Raw genomic sequence first — 20,288 nt, forward strand, 5'->3', positions numbered from 1 at the left:
TCCAACCTTGCTACCCCTTGCATTTTTCTAAATTCCTGAAGTCCATTAAAATTAGGCTACAGCCACTGTTCTGCAGCAAGCTGGAAGCAGAAAAACGAGCTCCGTTGATTGGATCACTCCTGTGGTAGGAGTCTCTGATTCGCTTTGGCTAACGTGATAAAAGAGACGCCATTCAGTGTGACCTTGAAGCCTCCTTGGCCCAGGCTCCTCCAAAAGGCTGCCGTTACGCATTTCAAACCGGGCCAAGTATGAGTTTTTAGAAGGACCAGTGGGGTTGACTGACCAAGCCGCAAAGTCCACAGACCGAGGCAAGCTTGGGTGGGTTGATGTGTTCGCCAGTGCAGCCAGGCAGGGCCAGGCAAGGCTGCCACAGGAAAGGCTGAGCCCGGGGTGCTCTACCCCGCTTCCTGGGGACGCTGCTTCCTGGATCAGCCGTCTGGATCTGCCTCTTTTTTGCATTGTCATTTGGTTTATTAGAGCAAATTGGTGTGTCCAAATGGCAACGTGTTTGTTCCCCGTCTCCAGCAGCGTTAGGAAACTGCAGCCACAGGGGAGGGTTCTGAACAGTGGAATGGAATTCACACTGCAAGCTTGGTGTTTGGTGTTTTCTTTTTTTGTTTGTTTGTTTTGTTTTTTTAACTGAGCAGATCCAGATGCCCCTGTGGCACCAACTTCTCAAACTCCTGACACTTGGAGCTGAAGTTCTCCACTTAAGCTTGTGCTTTCTTTTTTTTCTCCTTTCTCGAACATGGTGGAACTGACAGCTGAGTTATAAAATCCTAAGCCTCCTCTGCATACTCCTCTGGGGGAACACAACCTCCTTTTAAGGAGTGAAAACAGAATTTCAAGTAGATACACAGGTGATAGAAATACAGAGATTAAGGGCATCAAAGGCTTCAGAACACACAGGCAGGGCAGAGCCCAGGGCAGGACAGGGCTGCTGCCTGCAGCTCTCGACCCAGCCCCTCAGGTACCCGTGCAGCAGGTCCTGAGACCCACCAGTCTGTCCCCTGCCTTGAGGGCAATGGGAGCCTTAGGAGGAACTGAGGCAGCTCTGATTTTGAAACATAAGAAATATTTTTGCTCTTCTCCTGTCTGGAAGGTCTGGAAAGCAGGAGGGGTCTCTGGCTTGCTTGTGTGCAGAGTGGTGGCTGCCTCCAGGTCTCCCTGCCTCCCTCATAATCTCCTGTCCTGCATAGTGAGGGAAGCGGCCTCTGATGTCACACCAGGGTCAGCCAGAGCAGGCAGTGCAGTTAGAAGGGCTTTAGCGCTGGATATTGCCAGGGAGAGTCTGACCTAGAAATAATTCAAGATAAAAGGCAAGGTAAAGCAAGGAGTGGGGAGGGCCCAGGTGGCCCCAGTAACAACCTGAGACCTCCCACCTCAGGGAGGTGTGGATGGGAACAGTAACAGGAAGCCCCGAGGGTCCATTCTCTCCCGGTGCCCGCAGGGCTGGGTGAGCTGCACTAGCTCCGGATTTGGCAGTGGCTCCCTCCTAGGTTCCTGCTCACCAGGCCGGTGTGGGCAGAAGGAGGAACAAGTGGGGAGTCAGCTCATGTTCTCAGGTTTGGAGGCAGAGGATGGCAGGGCAGCCTGTCCTGAGCCCTGGCCAGGCATGTGCCCAAGCCCCCAGGTTCCCCCAGGTCCAACAGCAGCAGCCCAAGCACCTCCACTCACCTTGACCTGCACTCTGCCCTTCCTCCCCTTCACCTTCCCTTTCCTTCCCCACCTCCACTCACCTTGGCCTGCACTCCACCCTTCCTTCCCTTTCCCCTTCCCCACCTCCACTCACCTTGGCCTTCACTCCACCCTTCCTGCCCTTCACCTTCCCTTTCCTTCCCCACCTCCACTCACCTTGGCCTTCACTCCACCCTTCCTGCCCTTCACCTTCCCTTTCCTTCCCCACCTCCACTCACCTTGGCCTGCACTCCACCCTTCCTCCCCTTCACCTTCCCTTTCCCCTTCCCCAGGGCCCCTGAGGGAGACCATCTGCAGGAGCATCACTTGCAAGGGAGGCCTCCCCTCTCTTATGCTGCCCCTCTCCCTTCCAGGGTTTTGTACAGCCTGGAGGGTTGGAGCCTCCTAGAGGCCCCAGGGCAGAGGGGAGTAGGAGGGCAACAGCTTCAGAGCAAGGGCTGCAAACCAGACCCTCTCCAGCACTGAGTAGCCCCCTAATCCCTCCCTTTGGGACAGGGGCTGTGGAAAGTAGAAGGAGGTGATACAAGGGAAGTGCTGGAGTCCCAAGCAGCTGGGGCATGAGGCCCCTTCAGAGGGCCTCAAATGCACACATACCCACAGCTGGGAGAGAGGCCATCCACCAACCCATGTCCTCAAAGAGTGCTGGGCTCCACTTAGGATGCAGGACTCTCTGCCCAGACAAACGGGAGAGAGGCTAGGGCTGCTTCCTCAGCACTGCAGAGGCAGGGGCTCCCAGGGCAACTGGCTCTGGGCCTACACGATTCCAAAGCTTGTGGTAGTTCCTGATGGAGTTGTCTGTTCCTCCACCCAGGGCATTAAGAACTAGGAATGAAGGGGAAGTGGGGAGAGTAAAAACACAGGAGCACAGCCCAGCGGCCTGGGCACGGTCTAGCTCTACAGAGAGTGGACTGAGCTGTCCACTCGTTACAGTGGGCGGCTGCCCTCCCAGCTGAGGGGTAAGTCTAGTGCAGCAAACCCTGGCCTGCCTTCTGCCACTGCCACTGAGGTCTGTATTTCTCGGAGGGGCCCTTCTGTTCTCACCCCCCTCTTGCTGTGCTAACTGCACCTCCTGTTGCCGACGGGTTCCAGAACGCAGAGGAAAACTCGCGCATCTCCATCACCTTCTTCCGCCTATTCCGGGTCATGCGCCTGGTGAAGCTGCTGAGCCGCGGGGAGGGCATCCGGACGCTGCTGTGGACCTTCATCAAGTCCTTCCAGGTAGCCGCCCCTCATGTCCTGCGGCCTGGGGATCCCAGGGCTGCCGCCTGGCCCAGAACACAGCTGGCACAGGGAGGAGCCCTCCACTCTGGGGCCCTGCTCCTTCCTCTGTGTGGCGGAACTCGGCTGCTCTACCTGGCTCCCTGTTTCCGCACTGAGAGGCTTAGACGAAGCGTGTGGTTTCCAAGGCAGGCTCAGAGCCCGAGAAGGCCAGGTGGTAAAGGAGGGATGGGAGCTACGGGGAGGCGGAAAGGGTCTGCCTTACTTTTAACCATCATTTATGTCTTTCTCCACAAGAATTTACTGGACCAAGGGGTTTTGTGGTAAGGAACAAACCTGAAAAACATGGGCCTGGACAACCTGGTGACCGCTACTGCCCTTCGAATTCAGCATTTTCAGAATCTGGCCCATCACCCTCCTCCCCGCAGGCATTTCAGCAGCATCTGCTGACAGCACCTGTTATGTCCTCGGCCAGAGTCGCAGGACCCTGGTGTCCTCCACTCGGCTAGACAGGCCTTTTGAATGGGCCCAGGACTGCCTGGCCACGTGATGCGTTCCTTTTCTCAGCCACTGTTTTCCCGTTAAAACAGAATGACAATCAGCCCCTGCCAGCTCGGAGGAGCCTTTGTAGGGTTGAAGTTAGGAGAAGCAAAGCTGCTGGGCCACTTGACTTCCCCCAGATGAGTGCTGAACCCCTGAAGGCGGTTTATGCTTCCCTGGGCTGGCGGAACACAGGCTTCTCTCCCACCATGGAGGGGCCGCTCTCAGCCTTCCCCAGACCAGAATCTGTCAGGGAAGCTCCTTTGTGTGCCCCACCCCGGCCAGTCCCCGCCTGGGGACAGGGCGTGCCTGGGCCTGGTCTGGTGTGCCCATGGCTATAGCTGTAGCCAGAGGAAAGATGCCCATCCCCGCTCTGTCCCGGGCAGCCTCCAGCCAGGGACTGACCATCCAAGGCTCTCAAGGGAGCTCCCAATGGCCAGGCTTCCTCTGAGCCGCCAGGGCTGACCCCCGCCTAATGGTGAGCTGGGGCTCCTGCACTCCCAGCCCGGGTCGGCGCAGGCTCTGGGGATTCGAAAAAGTAGGCCCCAGTGGAAGCAGGACTGCCACTGACTGCACTTGGGTGCACGCGGAACCCATGGCTGTGAGTGGCCATACTCGCCCTGCCCCCCGACATCTCCCGGGTCTGGGAAGAGACGCAGACTGGGTGACTGCGAGGGCCTGACGGTGGCACAGGCGTTCGGGCCAGGCAGCGAGCGGGCGCCTGCTCTGGCTGCACCCTCTAGTGACCGGTGGCGGCTGAAGCAGCGCCTGGGAACACGGGCCGGGCCTCCCATCCCGGGGACCGTGGCCTCTCCCTAGAAGTGTTGGGGGCTCTGGAAATTTAGTCGTCCTAGTTGCCAGGCAGATAATGCATTAAGCGAATAGTATGTATGGAACCCAACTCTGTGCAAGGCGTGCACTAAGCACTTTATAGGCCTTAAATCATTTAAACCACAAAACCTCTGAGAGGTCATTATTATTATTTCCATTTTTCTGATGAGGAGACTGAAGCTCAGAGAAGTGCCCCAGCTCTCATAGACAGAAAGTGGCAAAAACAGGATTTGAACCCATGATCTTTCTTTTAAATTTTTCCTTATTAAATGTTTTCATTGCAATAGTAATACCCGCTCACTACAACTAGTGGGATAGAATGAAGCTGTGTGAAGGAAGGGTGTAACCTGCCACTACCCCACTCCTCCACAGGTAACCACAGTCAGCTGGGTGCTGTCCACGATTTCTCCCGCCTCGTACCAACATTCCGCACGTGTGTAGTCGGAGGCGGCTTTGCTCTTTCTTGATTGTTTTGCCCAGGGAGTGTCGCACTATGTGGTTACTCTGCGGCCTGCTTTGAAAACCCAGCTGAAATGGGAAGTCAGTTCCGGTTTCTCAGACCTTCCCCCAGGTTCCCCGTAGTCCTGTGGGACTCTTGGAAGTGTCCCCCAGCCCAAACCGGGCAATAGCTGATGGCCGCAGAGACAGGGATGCGGCGCTCCCTGGGAAGGGGCCCAGCTGGCCTCTGCACTCCGGCCTCATGGGAGTCTCCTGCACTTCCTTCCAGGCCCTGCCCTATGTGGCCCTCCTGATCGTGATGCTGTTCTTCATCTACGCGGTGATCGGGATGCAGGTAGGGAGGCTCCCATCACGGGGCTCCTGGCCTCCTGCTCTCCTCCTCTCCTGCTCTGTCTCTTCCCAGTTCCCAGCACCACATTCCCTCACGCCTTCCTCCCTCCCTTCTCCCTTTCATTCCTGACTGTCCCTCTCCCTCCTCTTCCATTTTCTGAGGCCCAAAAAGCCACAGGAATGGGAACTTTCCCCAAATGGATCTCCTGTAGGTAACAGGAGAGTGGCCAGGTACAGAATACACAGCCCAGAGAGCTTCCCTCCCCGAGGCCTGGGTTCTGCTCTTGGTAGAGGAAAGACACTCCTGAGTTATGCAAGGGGCCTCGGGAGAGACGCAGCCCCTTCTCAAGAAACAGCAGCAAGGTGTGTCTGCCCAGCACCCCTGTTTGTGTCCAGGTCTGATGGGCCTGAGAATTACCCCAACCAGATTCATTGGAAGCTAATGACTGAGAGGGAGGGAGGAAAGAAGAAGGAAGCAAGGAAGGGCAAAATCAACACAAGGCTCACCACATCAAACGTGCAGCAGTTTTCTGGGGCCTCCCCTCCCAGGTGCCCACTGCACCTTTCACCACAAACCTGGAGCTCTCCATTCCCGTCTCCGGGCTCCAGCTTGAGGTCCCAAGGTCAAACCTGGCAGGACGCCCACAGTGGCCCAGAGCATTTCCTTGGCCGCTCCTCCAGGAAGTCCCCTACTTACTCATCGCAGAAAGACCCAAGATTCAGTTGCCAAAACCTTTTGAGACTAAAAGAGCTACCTTGATACCTGATAACGGTGGCAGTTTCTAAGATAAGCACAGCTTTAAAAGACCAGGAAAAAAAAGGGATTTCAGGAATGAATGAAGCCTGCCCTAGCCCCAGATCACTCACTCCACATCACTCCGAAATGCAAGAACTAAATTTGAAAGAGTGCTTGGGCGTGCAGCGCTGAAATAGCAAAGAAAATAACACAGTGCATCCTGTGTTCTGTCAGAAGCAGGGTCCCTGTCCCAGCATCCAGCACTCTCAGCCCCAGCTCCCACCGGGCTGTAGGGACCTGCCTGAGGCTGTGGGCTCTTTGATTCTCATGCTTGTCCAGTATGGGGATTGTGCGCAGGGGCCGGGTGGGGCAGCAGGTGCCTGCCAGGTTGCATGGGAAAACTATTCAGCTTGTGGCAGCCAGTTCCAGGGACACCTGAGACCCCTGAAGAGACCACTGAACAATGGTGGGAAATTAGGATCCTCTCTGTCCACAAATCACTAAACACCTCTTCCTTCCCTCTCCTAGGTGTTTGGGAAAATTGCCCTGAATGATACCACAGAGATCAACCGGAACAACAACTTTCAGACCTTCCCCCAGGCTGTGCTGCTCCTCTTCAGGTGGGTCCCTGAGGACACAGGTGCACAGATACACACACACCTGCGTGGTGCCACACTGTGGCCTGGTGGTAGAATGAAAGGGAACTGTTTCTTAGGGAGTAGGAAGGGAGAGGATGTGTGCTTGGTGTCTGCCTGACAAGGAGGCCAGTGGGTCCATTGTCATTTATGATAACTTTCCACAGAGAAACACACTATGCACTGGCACACCTGCTGGAAACCAGCCAAAACCATTAGGGGAGCAAAAGTCACATGCTGAAAGCAGCCTTGCTTGGAGTCTGAACAGGCCCAAAGCCAACCTGCCAACATGCTTTGCGACCTTGAGCGAGACATCTAACTTCTCTGAACCTCAGTTTTCTCGTCCAATAAGTACGGATATCTATCACTATACCAGCACCTGTCTGTGCCATTTGCTGTGCTGGATGCTTATGTCCACATGCACTGGCGTCATCCTTATTTAATCCTCAACACAATACTAGCAAACTGAATCCAGCAGTACATGAAAAAGATGATACATCATGATCAACTGGGTTTCATTCCAGGGATGCAAGGATGGTTCAACATATGCACATCAATAAGTGTAATACACTATATTAACAGAATGAGGGAAAAAAGACCCACATGATCATCTCAATAGATGCAGAAAAGCACTTGACAAAATTCAACATCCTTTCACGACAAAAACTCTCAACAAATTAGGCATAGAAGGAACGTACTGCAACACAATAAAGGCCACATATGACAAGGCCACAGCTAACATCACACTTAGTGGTGAAAAGTTGAAAGCTTTTCCTTTAAGATGAGGAACAAGACAAAGATGCCCACTCTCACCACTTCTATTCAACATGATAATACTGGAAGTCCTAGCCAGAGCAATTAGACAAATTTTAAAAAGTTATCCAAATAGGAACAAGTGAAATTTTCTGTTTGCTGATGATGTGATCTTATGTATAGAAAATCCTAAAGATCACCAAAATCTATTACAACTGATAAACTAATTCAGTAAAGTTGCAGGACACAAAATCAACACACAAGAATGAGTAGCATTTATTTACACTAACAATGAACTATCTGAAAGAGAGATTAAGAAATCAGCCCCTTTTACAATAGCAACAAAAAACTAAAATACTTAGGAAAAAATTTAATGATCTATAAACTGAGAACTTATAAAACATTGATAAAAGAAATAGTTGTGACACAAATAAATGGAAAGATATCTTGTGTTCATGAATTAGAATAATTACTATTGTTAAAATGACAGTACTACACAAAACAATCTACAAATTCAATGCAATTCCTATCAAAATGCCAATGTCATTTTTTATGAAAATGGAAAAAAACAATCCTAAAATTCATACGGAACCACAAAAGACCCTGAATAGCCAAAGCAATCTTGAGCAAGAAGAACAAAGCTGGAGGCACCACACTGCCTGATATCAAAATCTGTTACAAAGCTATAGTAACCAAAACAGCATGGTACTGGCATGAAAACAGACACATAGAGCAATGGCTCAGGATAGAAACCTGAGAAATGAACCCACTCATTTACAGCCAATTGATTTTTGACAAAGGTGCCAAGAACACAGAATGGAGAAAGAACAGCTTCTTTAATAGTGTTGCCAAAAAGGAAAAAAGGGAATTACTTTGAAAATCATTATTAGCATTAGACTTTTCATTAACAAAAGTATATATGTAATAGAAGACAATGGAATAATATGTTCAAAATTATGAGGAAAATGTATTCTTGAACCTGGCCCTGTATCTGCAGTCTAATCAGCATTCAAGTAGCCAAGCAAAATACATTTCCAAGTGTTTAAGAACCCATAAAGTTTACTGCCCCACATAAGTCTTCCTTGAAGCAATTACTCAGGCTGTACTTCCACAGAATGAAAAACAAATCAAAGAAATAGAATGAGCAGAGTAATGATATGAGTAAAAAATAATGAAGTTTATAGTTGTGAGTTTTGAACAAGGACATTATAAAGTTTATATAAAATCTACATAATTGTTAAGGGGAAAATGTACAAAACCTTAATGACAATTTGGAAGTAATATTTTATGTTACCTCAACAAGGTAGGAAGTGAGGTGGTAGAAGAATTAGAAACATGAAACCACGCTAAGATTCTTCTCTTGTTTGGGGATAAGAATAGATACTGTTTAATTCTGTACATAACTAAGGGAAAAGTGTGTATAAATATATACGTTAAATACTTAAAGGTCAATCACTAAAAAAATAGAAATGGAATGTATACATTCCAAACCACTAGAGGAAAAAGTAGATAAAGAAAACTTAGCAATTCAGCAAAAGGAAGGTAAAGCAAAAGTAGAAAAATAAATAAATAAAACATGAAAATTAGAATAATAAAAGGAGATGGCAGGAATAAGAACAAAGATAATTACTAAACTTATTGAGCTAAAGTTCACTATTAAAAGATAGATACTCTGATGCTGGCTTTAAAAAATCTAGCTCTAGCCTGTTTATAACAGGTATAGTAAAACAAAATGACCTAAAGAAAATGAAAATAAAAGGATGGAAAAATGAATACCATGTAAGGCCCACAATGTAGATGTAATAATAGCAGTAGCAGAAGAAATAGAATTCCAGGTGAAAGGCATTAAACAAGACAGAGAGGGATTTTATGCTGATAAAGGGTATAATCCATCAAAAATATGTAACAGTCATAAAACTACATGAGCCTAACAATATAGTTTGGAAATGTATCAATTACATATTGATAGAAGTATAAGGAGAACACACACACACACACACACAGTGGAAGATTTAATACAGGTAGTAGAGCATGACAGATCAAATAGACCAAAATAGAAAAAAGGGTAAAGAATATCTAAGTAATACAAGTAACAGACTTGATCTTACAGATTTATACTCAATAAATGGCCAAAAAACCACATTCTTTTTAAACGCCCCAGAAACATTCACAACAATTAGCCAACATTTAAGTCGCAAAGAATTTAACAAATTCTAAAACTGCTCTTACTTTGATATAGCAAAATTAGAAATTAGCCATAAAAACAATAACCTCTCCAAAATCTACTTAAAATTTTGGCACTCTTCTTAGTGACTCAAAGCTGAAACTACCATCTGCAGTCATGTGCCACATGATGACATTTCAGCCAATGACAGTCTGCTTAAAATTACAATGGAGCTGAAAAATTCCTATCACCCAGTGACGCCATACATCATCACCCAGCGCAGTGCCTCACTCAGGTGTTCGTGGTGCTGCCAGTCGTATGAAAGTATAGCTTGGCCGGGCACAGTGGCTCACGCCTGTAATCCCAGCACTTGGGGAGGCCAAGGCAGGCAAACTACCTGAAGTCAGGAGTTCGAGACCAGCTTGGCCAACAGGGTGAAAACCCATCTCTATTAAAAATATAAAATTAGGCCAGGCGCGGTGGCTGAAGCCTGTAATCCCAGCACTTTGGGAGGCCGAGACGGGCAGATCACGAGGTCAGGAGCTCGAGACTATCCTGGCTAACATGGTGAAACCCCATCTTTACTAAAAAAAAAAATACAAAAAACTAGCCGGGCGAGGTGGCGGGCGCCTGTAGTCCCAGCTACTCGGGAGGCTGAGGCAGGAGAATGGCGTAAACCCGGGAGGCGGAGCTTGCAGTGAGCTGAGATCCAGCCACTGCACTCCAGCCTGGGCGACAGAGCGAGACTCTGTCTCAAAAAAAAAAAAAAAGTATAGCTTATACAATTATGTACAGTACATAATATTTGATAATGAGAATAAAGGACTGTGTCACTGGTCTATATCTTTACTGCACTATACTTTTATCATTATTTTGCAGTGTACTGCTTCTACTTATTTTTTTTAAGTTAACCGTAAAACAGCCTTAGGCAGGTCCTGCAGGAGGTATTCCAGAAGAAAACATTGTTATCATAGGAGATGACAGCTCCATGCGTGTTACTGTCCCGGAAGACCTTCCAATGGGACAAGATGTGGGAGTGGAAGACAGTGATACTGATGATCCTGACCCTGTGTAGGCCTAGGCTAATGTGTGGGGTTGTGTCTTAGATTTAAAAAAAAAAAAAAAAACAAAAAAAAAAAAGGAAAAGAAAAAAAAAACAAAATAAGGATATAAAGAAAAATATTTTGTACAGCTCTACAATGTGTGTTTTAAGTTGCGTTATTACAGAAAAGTCCAAAAGCTAAAAAAATTAAAAAACTTATAAAGTAAAAATGTTACATTAAGCTGAAGTTAATTTATTACTGAAGAAAGAAAAGTACTTTTTATAAATGTGTGTAGCCTAAGTGTATAGTGTTTCTAGTCTCCAGTGGTGTACGGCAGTGTGCGGTCATGTCCTAGGCCTTCACATTCACTCACCACTCATTCACTGCCCCACCCACAACAACTTTCAGTCCTGCAAGCTCCATTCATGGTATGTGCCCTCTACAGGTGCACCATCTTTGAATCTTTTTTACTGTGCCTATTTTACTACTCCTTCTCAGTGTTTAGGTATGTTTAGATACACAAATACTTACCATTGTGTTCCGGTTGCCTGCAATATTCGGTACAGTCACATGCTGTATAGGCTTGAAGCCTAGGAGCAGTGGGCTGTGCCGTAGAGCTGAGGTGTGTAATAGCTGTGGCATCTAGGTTTGTGTGAATCCACTGTATGCTGTTTGCACAACAACAGAATTGCCTAACCGTGCATCTCCCCATTGTTAAGTGACACAGGACTGTACTTAGAAACGAGAGCCAGAGCACCATATCTGAAATGTATGAGATGCATCAATCAACACCAAAGAAAAAAATTCAGAGCCTAAAATTTATTTATATTTATTTAAAAAGATGTATATTAAATAAGCCAAAAGATGGGAGAAAGAATAGTAAAATAATCCCAGAATATGAAGGAACGCATTTTTAAAGTAAAAGCATAAATTAATAAATTATGGATTTTATCAATAAACCCTAAAGCTGATCCTTTGAAAAGACCAATAAACAGACAAACCATCAAATCCAATTAAAAAAAAAAATCAACAACAACATCAGGAATGCAAAAAGCAACGTAATTACAGGTGTGGAAGTGATTTTTAGAGTGATAAGAGAATTTCATGCCTCTGTTTTGTGGCACCTCAGAGGTGATCAGCTGCTTCAAGATGAAGCAGAAGGTCTCCTTCTCAGCCAGTGGCTGCCAGAGACTCATTGAAGTGGACAGTGGATGCAAACCAGACCTTTTATGAGAAGCATATGGCCTCAGAAGTCACCGGTGCCACTCTGGGTGAAGAATGGAAGGCTTATGAGGGTCAGATCAATGGTACAAATGACCCGCGAGGTTTCCCTGTGAAGGAGTGTGTCCTGACCTGTGGTTGTGTCCACCTGCTACTGCATATGGGGCATTCTGTTACAGACCAAGGGGAACTGCAGAAGGAAAGCACAGATTGTTCAGGGTTGCATTGTGAGTGCCAATCTGACTTCTTAATTTGGTTTTTGTAAAAAAAGATGATAGGGGAGAGAGAAAGACTAGACTGACTGATACTACTGTGCCTTTTCACCTGAGGTCCAAAAGAGATGGCACAGTCTAATAACTTTTCATTCCATGTAAAGATGATGTCCACTAGTGAGTAAGCCCCTAAACAAAGGATATCAGGAACCTAGAACCAAAGCACCCAAGACTCGGCATCTTCTTACTCCACATGTCCTGCAACACAAATGCTGACATATTGCTCTGAAGAAACAGGACACTAAAATAAAAATAAAAATAAGTAAGGCTGGGCGCGGTGGCTCACACCTGTAATCCCAGCACTTTGGGAGGCTGAGGCAGGTGGATCATGAGGTCAGGAGTTCGAGACCAGCCTGGCCAATACGGTGAAACCTGTCTCTACTAAAAATACAAAAATTAGCCGGGCGCAGTGGCAGGCACGTGTAATCCCAGCTACTCGGGAGGCTGAGACAGGACAATCGCTTGAACCTGGGAGGTGGAAGTTGCGGTGAGCTGAGATTGTGCCACTGCACTCCAGCCTCGGTGACAGAGCAAGACTCTGTCTCCAAATAAATAAATAAATATAAGGAAGAGGTTAAACAATATGCTGAACTTTTGGCCAAGAGAATGAAGGAGACCAAAGAAAAATGCCAGGAACAGATTTCCAAGACGTAGAGGCTATGTTCACTGAGAGCTTCTGAGTCTATCAAAAATAAGATTTTCACCAGGCATGGCAGCTCACACCTGTAATCCCAACAATTTGGGAGGCTGAGGTGGGAGGATCAATTAAGACCAGGAGTATGAGACCAGCCTGGGCAACATAGCAAAACCCCATCTCTAAGAATAAAAATAAAAATATTAGCCAGGTGTGGTGCCATGCGCCAGCTAATAGCTGTGTTGCCATAGTCCCAGCTACTTGAGAATCTGTGGCGGGAGGATCACTTGGGCCCAGGAGTTTGAGGTTACAGTGAGCTAAGATGGCTCCACTGCACTGTAGCCTGGGTGACGAAGTGATATCCCATCTCTAAACACATACACACACACACAAGATTTTTCTAAGAGTAGCAGACGAATAATATCAGACTTCAAAAAAGAAGACAGAGAACATCATGAACAAATTTGTGCCAATCTATTTGAAAACCTAAATGAAGCAGATGCTTTTATGTAGAAAATAAGAATTATAAAATTACCTTAAGAATTAAAAAAAAGGCCGGGCGCGGTGGCTCAAGCCTGTAATCCCAGCACTTTGGGAGGCCGAGACGGGCGGATCACGAGGTCAGGAGATCGAGACCATCCTGGCTAACCCGGTGAAACCCCGTCTCTAGTAAAAAAATACAAAAAAATAGCCGGGCGAGGTGGCGGCGCCTGTAGTCCCAGCTACTCGGGAGGCTGAGGCAGGAGAATGGCGTAAACCCGGGAGGCGGAGCTTGCAGTGAGCCGAGATCCGGCCACTGCACTCCAGTCTCGGGGACAGAGCAAGACTCCGTCTCAAGAAAAAAAAAAAAAAAGAATTAAAAAAAAAAAACTACAACAGAAATTGAAAAGGTAGTCAAAAATTTAGCCTTTGAAAAGACCCAAGATTCAATATTTTTATTTGTGAGGTCTACCAGACTATCAAGGAGTGGATCATTCCATTGTTATATAAACTTTCCAGGAACAGAAAGTTGTAGAAAACCTCTTCACTCATCCCATAAGACTAACACAAAGCTAATGCCAATAAGAAAAAGAGAAAAAAGCAAGCAGTTATAAATATGAAAATATGTACACATAACTGCCATTGTTTGCAGACGACAGGCTAATTCAAGTAGAAAATCTATGCAAATTAACTAAAAACCTTTTATGACAATAGAATTAATAAAGTGGAAGATTAAAAGATTAACAAAGAAAAATAATTTTTTCCTGTGCTGGCAATAACTAATTAGTAAATGTAATAGACAAGATCTTATGCTGTCACTTTTTCAGTACTATTACTTTATAACTCTTACCCAATAAAATAAGACAAGAAAAATAAATCAAAGGATAAGAATTCGAGAGGGAGAAACAAAATTAAATGCCAAAAAAATTGATTGCCTGTGTGTATATACAAGAAAAATTACAGAAAATTGCTAAAACTAATAGGAGAGTTCAGCAAATATTCCATAATATGACATCAATTGTATTCCCTCTATATCAGCAGCAAACGGATATAGCTTTTAAAATATAATGTTGAAACTATACCATTTTAAATGTACAACAAAATAAAAGGAAGGATATGCCACATTTCTGACCAGGAGACTTAATATCATAAAGATGTCAGGATTCCCCAAGTTAATCGACATCCCAGTGCAATTCTAATAAGACTCCCAACAGGATTACTCATAGAGCCTGGAACTGACTCTACTGTGTCTGTGGAATAGAAAAGGAAACTGAATAGCCAAGACAAATGTTGAAGAACAACAGGTTGGAAGGACTCCTGCACTGTGAAAGGGCAGGACTTACCATAAGGCAACTTACTATGAAGACAACACAGTACTTCTGTACCAAGATAAACAAATAAACCTAAGGAATGGAATGGAAAGGCTAGAACACAACCTACACACCTATGGAAATACAACTTATGGCAGAAGAAATATTTCAATTAAGTAGGTAAAGATGTACTATTCAATAAATAGTATTAGTAAAATGACTTATCTATACAGAGAAAAATAAAAGCGTATTTCTACCTCATATCAAACATGAAAATAAATTTCAGGTTAGTAAGTTACTGTGAAAAACAAAACCTTAGAACCTTTAGAAGAACATAGAAAAGAACGTCTTTATGACCTAAAACAGAGAATGATTTTTTAAACAAGATGCAAAAAGCACAAAACATAGAGGAAAAACTATAAATTTGACCTCATTGAAATGCAAAACTTAGATTTACCAAAATACGTCATAAATAATGCCAGAGATAAGCCACAAATTGGAAGAAGCTATTTCTGATGCATATAACTAACAAAGGATTAAGAATAGACATGAAACCACCATGAGACACCACCTTACTCCTGCAAGAATGGCTGTAATTTAAAAAATAAAAAATAATAGATGTTGGTATGGATGTGGTGAAAAGGGAACACTTTTACCCTGCCGGTGGGAATGTAAACTAATACAACCACTGTGGAAAACAGTATGGAGATTCCTTAAAGAAGTAAAAGTAGAACTACTATTCCCTCCAGCAATCCCACTCCTGGGTATCTACCCAAAGGGGAAGAAGTCATTATATGAAAGAGACACATGCACACACACGTTTATAGCAGCACCATTTGCAAAATGATGTAATGGACTTTGGGGACTCGAGGAAGGGTGGGAGGATGGTCAGGGACAAAAGGCTATTGCTTGGGTGATGGGTGCACCAAAATCTCAGAAATCACCACTAAAGAACTTGTCCGTGCAAGCAAAAACCACCTGTTCCCCCAAAAACTATTGAAAATTTTTAAAAAGAATAGAGAATAGAATATCTTAAGCACCCTACAATCGAACAAGAAGACATCCTGAATCAAACAAGCAAAAACACGAACATGCAATTTAATGGAAGATAAAATCTAAATTCTCAACCCACTAATCATTTTATAACCAAATTAAAACAGCAATGACATATTATCTCACACGAATTTTACGAGCATCATTTAAAACAATTCACTAATGAACAGATGAGTTTGTAGTGTCATTTCTCCTACACTGGTAATAGGAGTCTAAGTTGGACAAACCCTTCGAGTTCAAGGAATATCTAGTAAAAATGAAGACACATGTACTTTAACTGGCAATTCCACTTCTAAGTGGATACCCAAGATATAAATCTGCACGTTTATTGCAGTGTTTTTTGTACTAGTAAAAGAAAAAAGTGAAAAACCTAAATATTCCTTAACAGGACGGTGGATTTTTTTACGGTAAGTTCATAGAGCATACTCCTATACAGCAGTTAAGGTGAATGAACTGGAACTAAAATACATCCAAAAGGCTAAGTCTCAAAAACATCATGTGGATTGCAAAAACAGCAAGTTTTCGGAAAAGGTGCAGTTTGTTACTGTGTATATAAAATGTAAAATCTTCAAAATAATGCCATGTGTTTGCATATTTAGCGAACCTATCAGAGCATTCGGGGAATGATGAACATCAAGTTCATTTTAGTGATTCCCTCTGGGGAAGGAGGAAAGGGACAAGCGGGGAGGGATGCAGAGCACCCTCCTTGGTGTCTGTAGGATGGGCTGCATGGATGTGGCTCTCCCTCCCCCGTAGGTGTGCCACCGGGGAGGCCTGGCAGGACATCATGCTGGCCTGCATGCCAGGCAAGAAGTGTGCCCCGGAGTCCGAGCCCGGCAACAGCACGGAGGGTGAGACACCCTGTGGCAGCAGCTTTGCCGTCTTCTACTTCATCAGCTTCTACATGCTCTGTGCCTTCCTGGTAAGCCAAGGGGGAACTCAACAGCCAGCAGCCATGAGTGCCCAGTTCCAGGGCAGCCTGAACCCTCCGTCTCTGCAGCTCACGGTCAGGGCAACCCCATCAGAGGAGCTGGCTTGGGAAGGCTAAGTTGGCAGGAGTGTCCAGCCACATGGAGAGAAAGGCAGAAAGCCCTGGGCCAGAGTGAGCTCCACCAGCATCTTGCTTGTCCATTCTTGGCTCTTGTCACGCTGGCATTGTCCCAGAGGACACAGGGGACATGTGGAGGCCTAGAAAGAACTATACTTTTTTGGCATCTTTCTGAGGAGTGAGGACAAGGGGATAAAGTCCCCTCTGTCCTGCGCAGCCTTGCCCAGCAGCTCAGTAGGAGGGAAGCTGTCCAGCTTGTGATGTGGGTTCATCACACACAACTCTCAGGGAAGCTGTGTCAAGTTTATGTCCAAGAGACCCAGGTTCTAAGGCTGGTAGGATGGATTACCGGTCTTTAGAAATGTTGGCTTCTGCCATCCGTGGGCCCTGGCTGGCAAGGGGGTTCCAGAGGCAGGTGTGTAGGAAGATCTTCTCCCAGCACCTCATTGTACTGTTCCCCGCAGATCATCAACCTCTTTGTAGCTGTCATCATGGACAACTTTGACTACCTGACAAGGGACTGGTCCATCCTTGGTCCCCACCACCTGGACGAGTTTAAAAGAATCTGGGCAGAGTATGACCCTGAAGCCAAGTAAGTTCCCAGAGGGAAGGCCTGATTCCCTAAGCTGAGAGAGGGTATCGCCGACCATACCTGCAGGAGGGGCTCACGGTTGGCCAGCACTGGGTGGATCAATTAGAAACACCAAACTGCATCAAACCCCGGGGTTTGCCAGCAGGAGGAGGCCTGGCACCTTCAATTAAGTCAAGAATATATCTACTAGGCTGGGTGCGGTGGCTCATGCCTGGAATCCCAGCACTTTGGGAGGCTGAGATGGGTGAATCATTTGAGGCCAGGAGTTCAAGACCAGCCTGGCCAACATGGTAAACCCCCATCTCTACTAAAAATACAAAAATTAGCCGGATATAGTGGCACATGCCTATAATCCCAGCTACTCGGGAGGCCAAGGCACGAGAATTGCCTGAATCCGGGAGGCGGAGGTTGCAGTGAGCTGAGATTGCACTACTGCACTCCAGCCTGGGCAACAAAGCAAGACTCCATCTTAAAAAAAAAAAAAAAAAAAAAAAAAGAAAGAAAAGAATATGTCTACTACATTCCATTCAGTTGAATGGAAGGACAGGAAATTCTAGTATCAGGAATAACTAGTTAAGTGTTCAAGTTAGGATACACAGGGCCGGGGAAAATGTCAACTCCATTCCTGCTTCTGGTCTAAAGATCAATCACATTGGGCTGACCCTCAGTAAATACCTTTTGGTCAGAAGGTTAGTTCATTCAGTCAGCAAGTATGTATTGAGAATTCCGTTGCACTGCTAAAATCCCTTCCACTTTGAACATAGCATGGGCAGAAAAGTATTCATTAAAACCTAAACACATGTATATGTATATTGGTTTGGGGCTGTGCCATGCAATTCTGCAGCTCTGCACTGAGTGTGACTAATGGTGCCACCACACAGTGCCGTGTTGCCCATGTGAGTGGGCCCCACCCCTCAGGTGCATGCGTCCTGCGCTGCTGGCAGAGACCATGGCTCTCTGATACCCTGTCCCTCCCCTCCTTCCTCTTCTAGGGGTCGTATCAAACACCTGGATGTGGTGACCCTCCTCCGGCGGATTCAGCCTCCACTAGGTTTTGGGAAGCTGTGCCCTCACCGCGTGGCTTGCAAAGTAAGAGATAACCGGGTTCATGGGAGGAAGAGGGAAAATAGGGGAGGCGAAGTGCCCATTTCTTGTGATCCTTTAAGGGAATGAACATACTAGTGTATGTGCCTAAAGATTACATTTTAAGGATCCTTCCAGCTCTAAATTCTCAGACTCTATAAGGGAATAACGGAGTGAATGCCTCCTGTCCCAGCGAACCAGGGATCCAGTCCTGGATAAAGGACTTTTTCAGCCCATCCCACTGCACCATCCGGGCATCCTGGGGTGGGAGACTCCCCAGCCTAGGCTAGAGGGGTTAGGCGTTCTTTTCCTGGAGGTGGAGGGCAATTAGAAAGCCCAGGCATTGACTTCAGGGGTCTGCGAGTCCTAAAATTGTACACAAAATCACTAAAATACAAAGTGTCCCAGGGGAGGATCTCTCACTTTCCTCAGATTCCTTAGTGAGACCATGACCCCAAAAAAAGAAAGTGTCATTTCCATTTCTCCCCTCCTCTCTTCTGTGGCCATTCTGCACTCCTTGTTGGGGCAGTAATGAGCTGACAGAGAGGTGGGCGAAAGGAGACCAGAGGGCTGGAGAGAGGAGGAAACTCAGATGGCAGGAGGATTCGGCTCTGTGAGAATCCACTCATGGAAAACGCAGATTGAGGGAACACAGAACCTTCTACTTGTGCTCTGTTTACTGAGTTTCTTCTCATTTGTGCCTCTACTCAAAAAAAACAGATTTTAAGAGATTTCCAAGGATATAGAAAATATCAGAAAAAAAGGAGTATAAAATAAATGCAAGGTACAAACACCATGCAAGGTGAGGGTGGGCAGGGGTGCAGCCTGGAGGGGGCTAAGGTGCATCCGTTGTGGCCTCCGGATGGGCCTGGGCAGGCGGAGGCCTGGGTGCGAAACTTTCCAGTGGCCGCGATACAGTTCACACCATCCATGAGACTCACCAAGATCTGGTCACTCAGGAAAAGTGTAACCCTTCTAGACACTGAGATTAGCAGGAGGTCACCGTGTGAGCTGACGAATAGCCCCCTTGAGCATGCCCTCGGCATGGATGCCGTGGTGAGCTTCACACCGCGCTTGCTCATCGTGACCCAGTGCATGCTGAAGGCCCCACACCAGAGCTCAGTGCCAGGGAAGCCTGTTCTGGGGGTGCGCTAGGAAAGAAGAGGGCAAGACAGCACTATCCAGTGTCAGCAGGCTTCTGCTCCAGCTTGATGCAGAAGCGTATTTGGCAATACACAGAGAGGACATGTAGCATCTCCCGCAGGCAAAGCTCCTGTGATCCCTTCTCTTCTCTGGGCTGTGGGCGAATGCTGCCTGGCAGGTGGGCTCCCAGCATGTGCTGGCGTGCAGCCGGTCTCTGCTGCCACTGGAGAGCACACCTGCACGCCTGAGCAGACTTTCGAGCAGGGCACAAGGTTGGGTGGCCTTCACATCGTTCTGTGGAAGTGAAGGTCTACTGAGGACAAATGTCATACCTCTCCCACTCTGTGAGGAGAGTCACAAGTGGTTGTGGCAAAGGCAAGATTCTCCCTGGAATGCTTCAGGGATCATTCCCTCGCTGTCCACTCCAACAACACCCACACAAGCTGCGTGTCTCCCCCAGCATCCTCTGTGTGAGGCCATCCTTGCACTGCTATAAAGAAATACCCGAGACTGGGTGATTTATAAGAAAACAGGTTTAATTGGCCCACAGTTCAGCAGGCTGTACAGGAAGCTTGGCACTAACATTCTGCTTCTGAGGAGGCCTCAGAAAGCTTCCAATCATGGTGGAAGGCAAAGGGGAGGCAGGTGCATCACATGGAGAGACAGGGAGCAAGAGAGAAGGGGGACGGACCACACACTTAAACAGATCTCATGAGAACCCACTCACCAAGGGGATGGCACCAAACCGTTTATGAGAAATCCACCCCATGATGCAATCACCTTCCATCAGGCCCCACCTCCAATTCTGGGGATTACAGTTCAACATGAGATTTGGGCGGGGACACAGATCCAAACCATATCACTCTGCCACGGTGTTCTGTGGTCCCCTAAGCACCACCTGCCGTCATCACCGGCTTTGCTCCCCTTCCCCTGCAGCGCCTGGTCTCCATGAACATGCCTCTGAACAGCGACGGGACGGTCATGTTCAATGCCACCCTGTTTGCCCTGGTCAGGACAGCCCTGAGGATCAAAACAGAAGGTAAGG

The 20,288-nt window shown here is 46.8% G+C and overlaps 1 protein-coding gene across 3 annotated transcripts in view; it reads left to right on the forward strand.

Moving 5' to 3' along the window:
• The window catches only part of CACNA1C (calcium channel, voltage-dependent, L type, alpha 1C subunit), a 775,650-nt gene that overhangs the window by 726,260 nt on the left and 29,102 nt on the right, over positions 1-20,288 (forward strand). For all 3 annotated transcript variants that reach the window (XM_011967155.1, XM_011967154.1, XM_011967153.1), the window contains 7 exons: positions 2,788-2,916; positions 5,015-5,080; positions 6,341-6,432; positions 16,134-16,299; positions 16,890-17,017; positions 18,010-18,106; positions 20,180-20,282. In XM_011967155.1, coding sequence (XP_011822545.1) covers positions 2,788-2,916; positions 5,015-5,080; positions 6,341-6,432; positions 16,134-16,299; positions 16,890-17,017; positions 18,010-18,106; positions 20,180-20,282 — 781 coding nt within the window. The remainder of the gene's footprint in view (positions 1-2,787; positions 2,917-5,014; positions 5,081-6,340; positions 6,433-16,133; positions 16,300-16,889; positions 17,018-18,009; positions 18,107-20,179; positions 20,283-20,288) is intronic.

The sequence above is a fragment of the Mandrillus leucophaeus genome, unplaced genomic scaffold (genome assembly GCF_000951045.1).
Source record: "Mandrillus leucophaeus isolate KB7577 unplaced genomic scaffold, Mleu.le_1.0 Scaffold79, whole genome shotgun sequence".
In the NCBI taxonomy this organism is placed as follows: Eukaryota; Metazoa; Chordata; class Mammalia; order Primates; family Cercopithecidae; genus Mandrillus; species Mandrillus leucophaeus.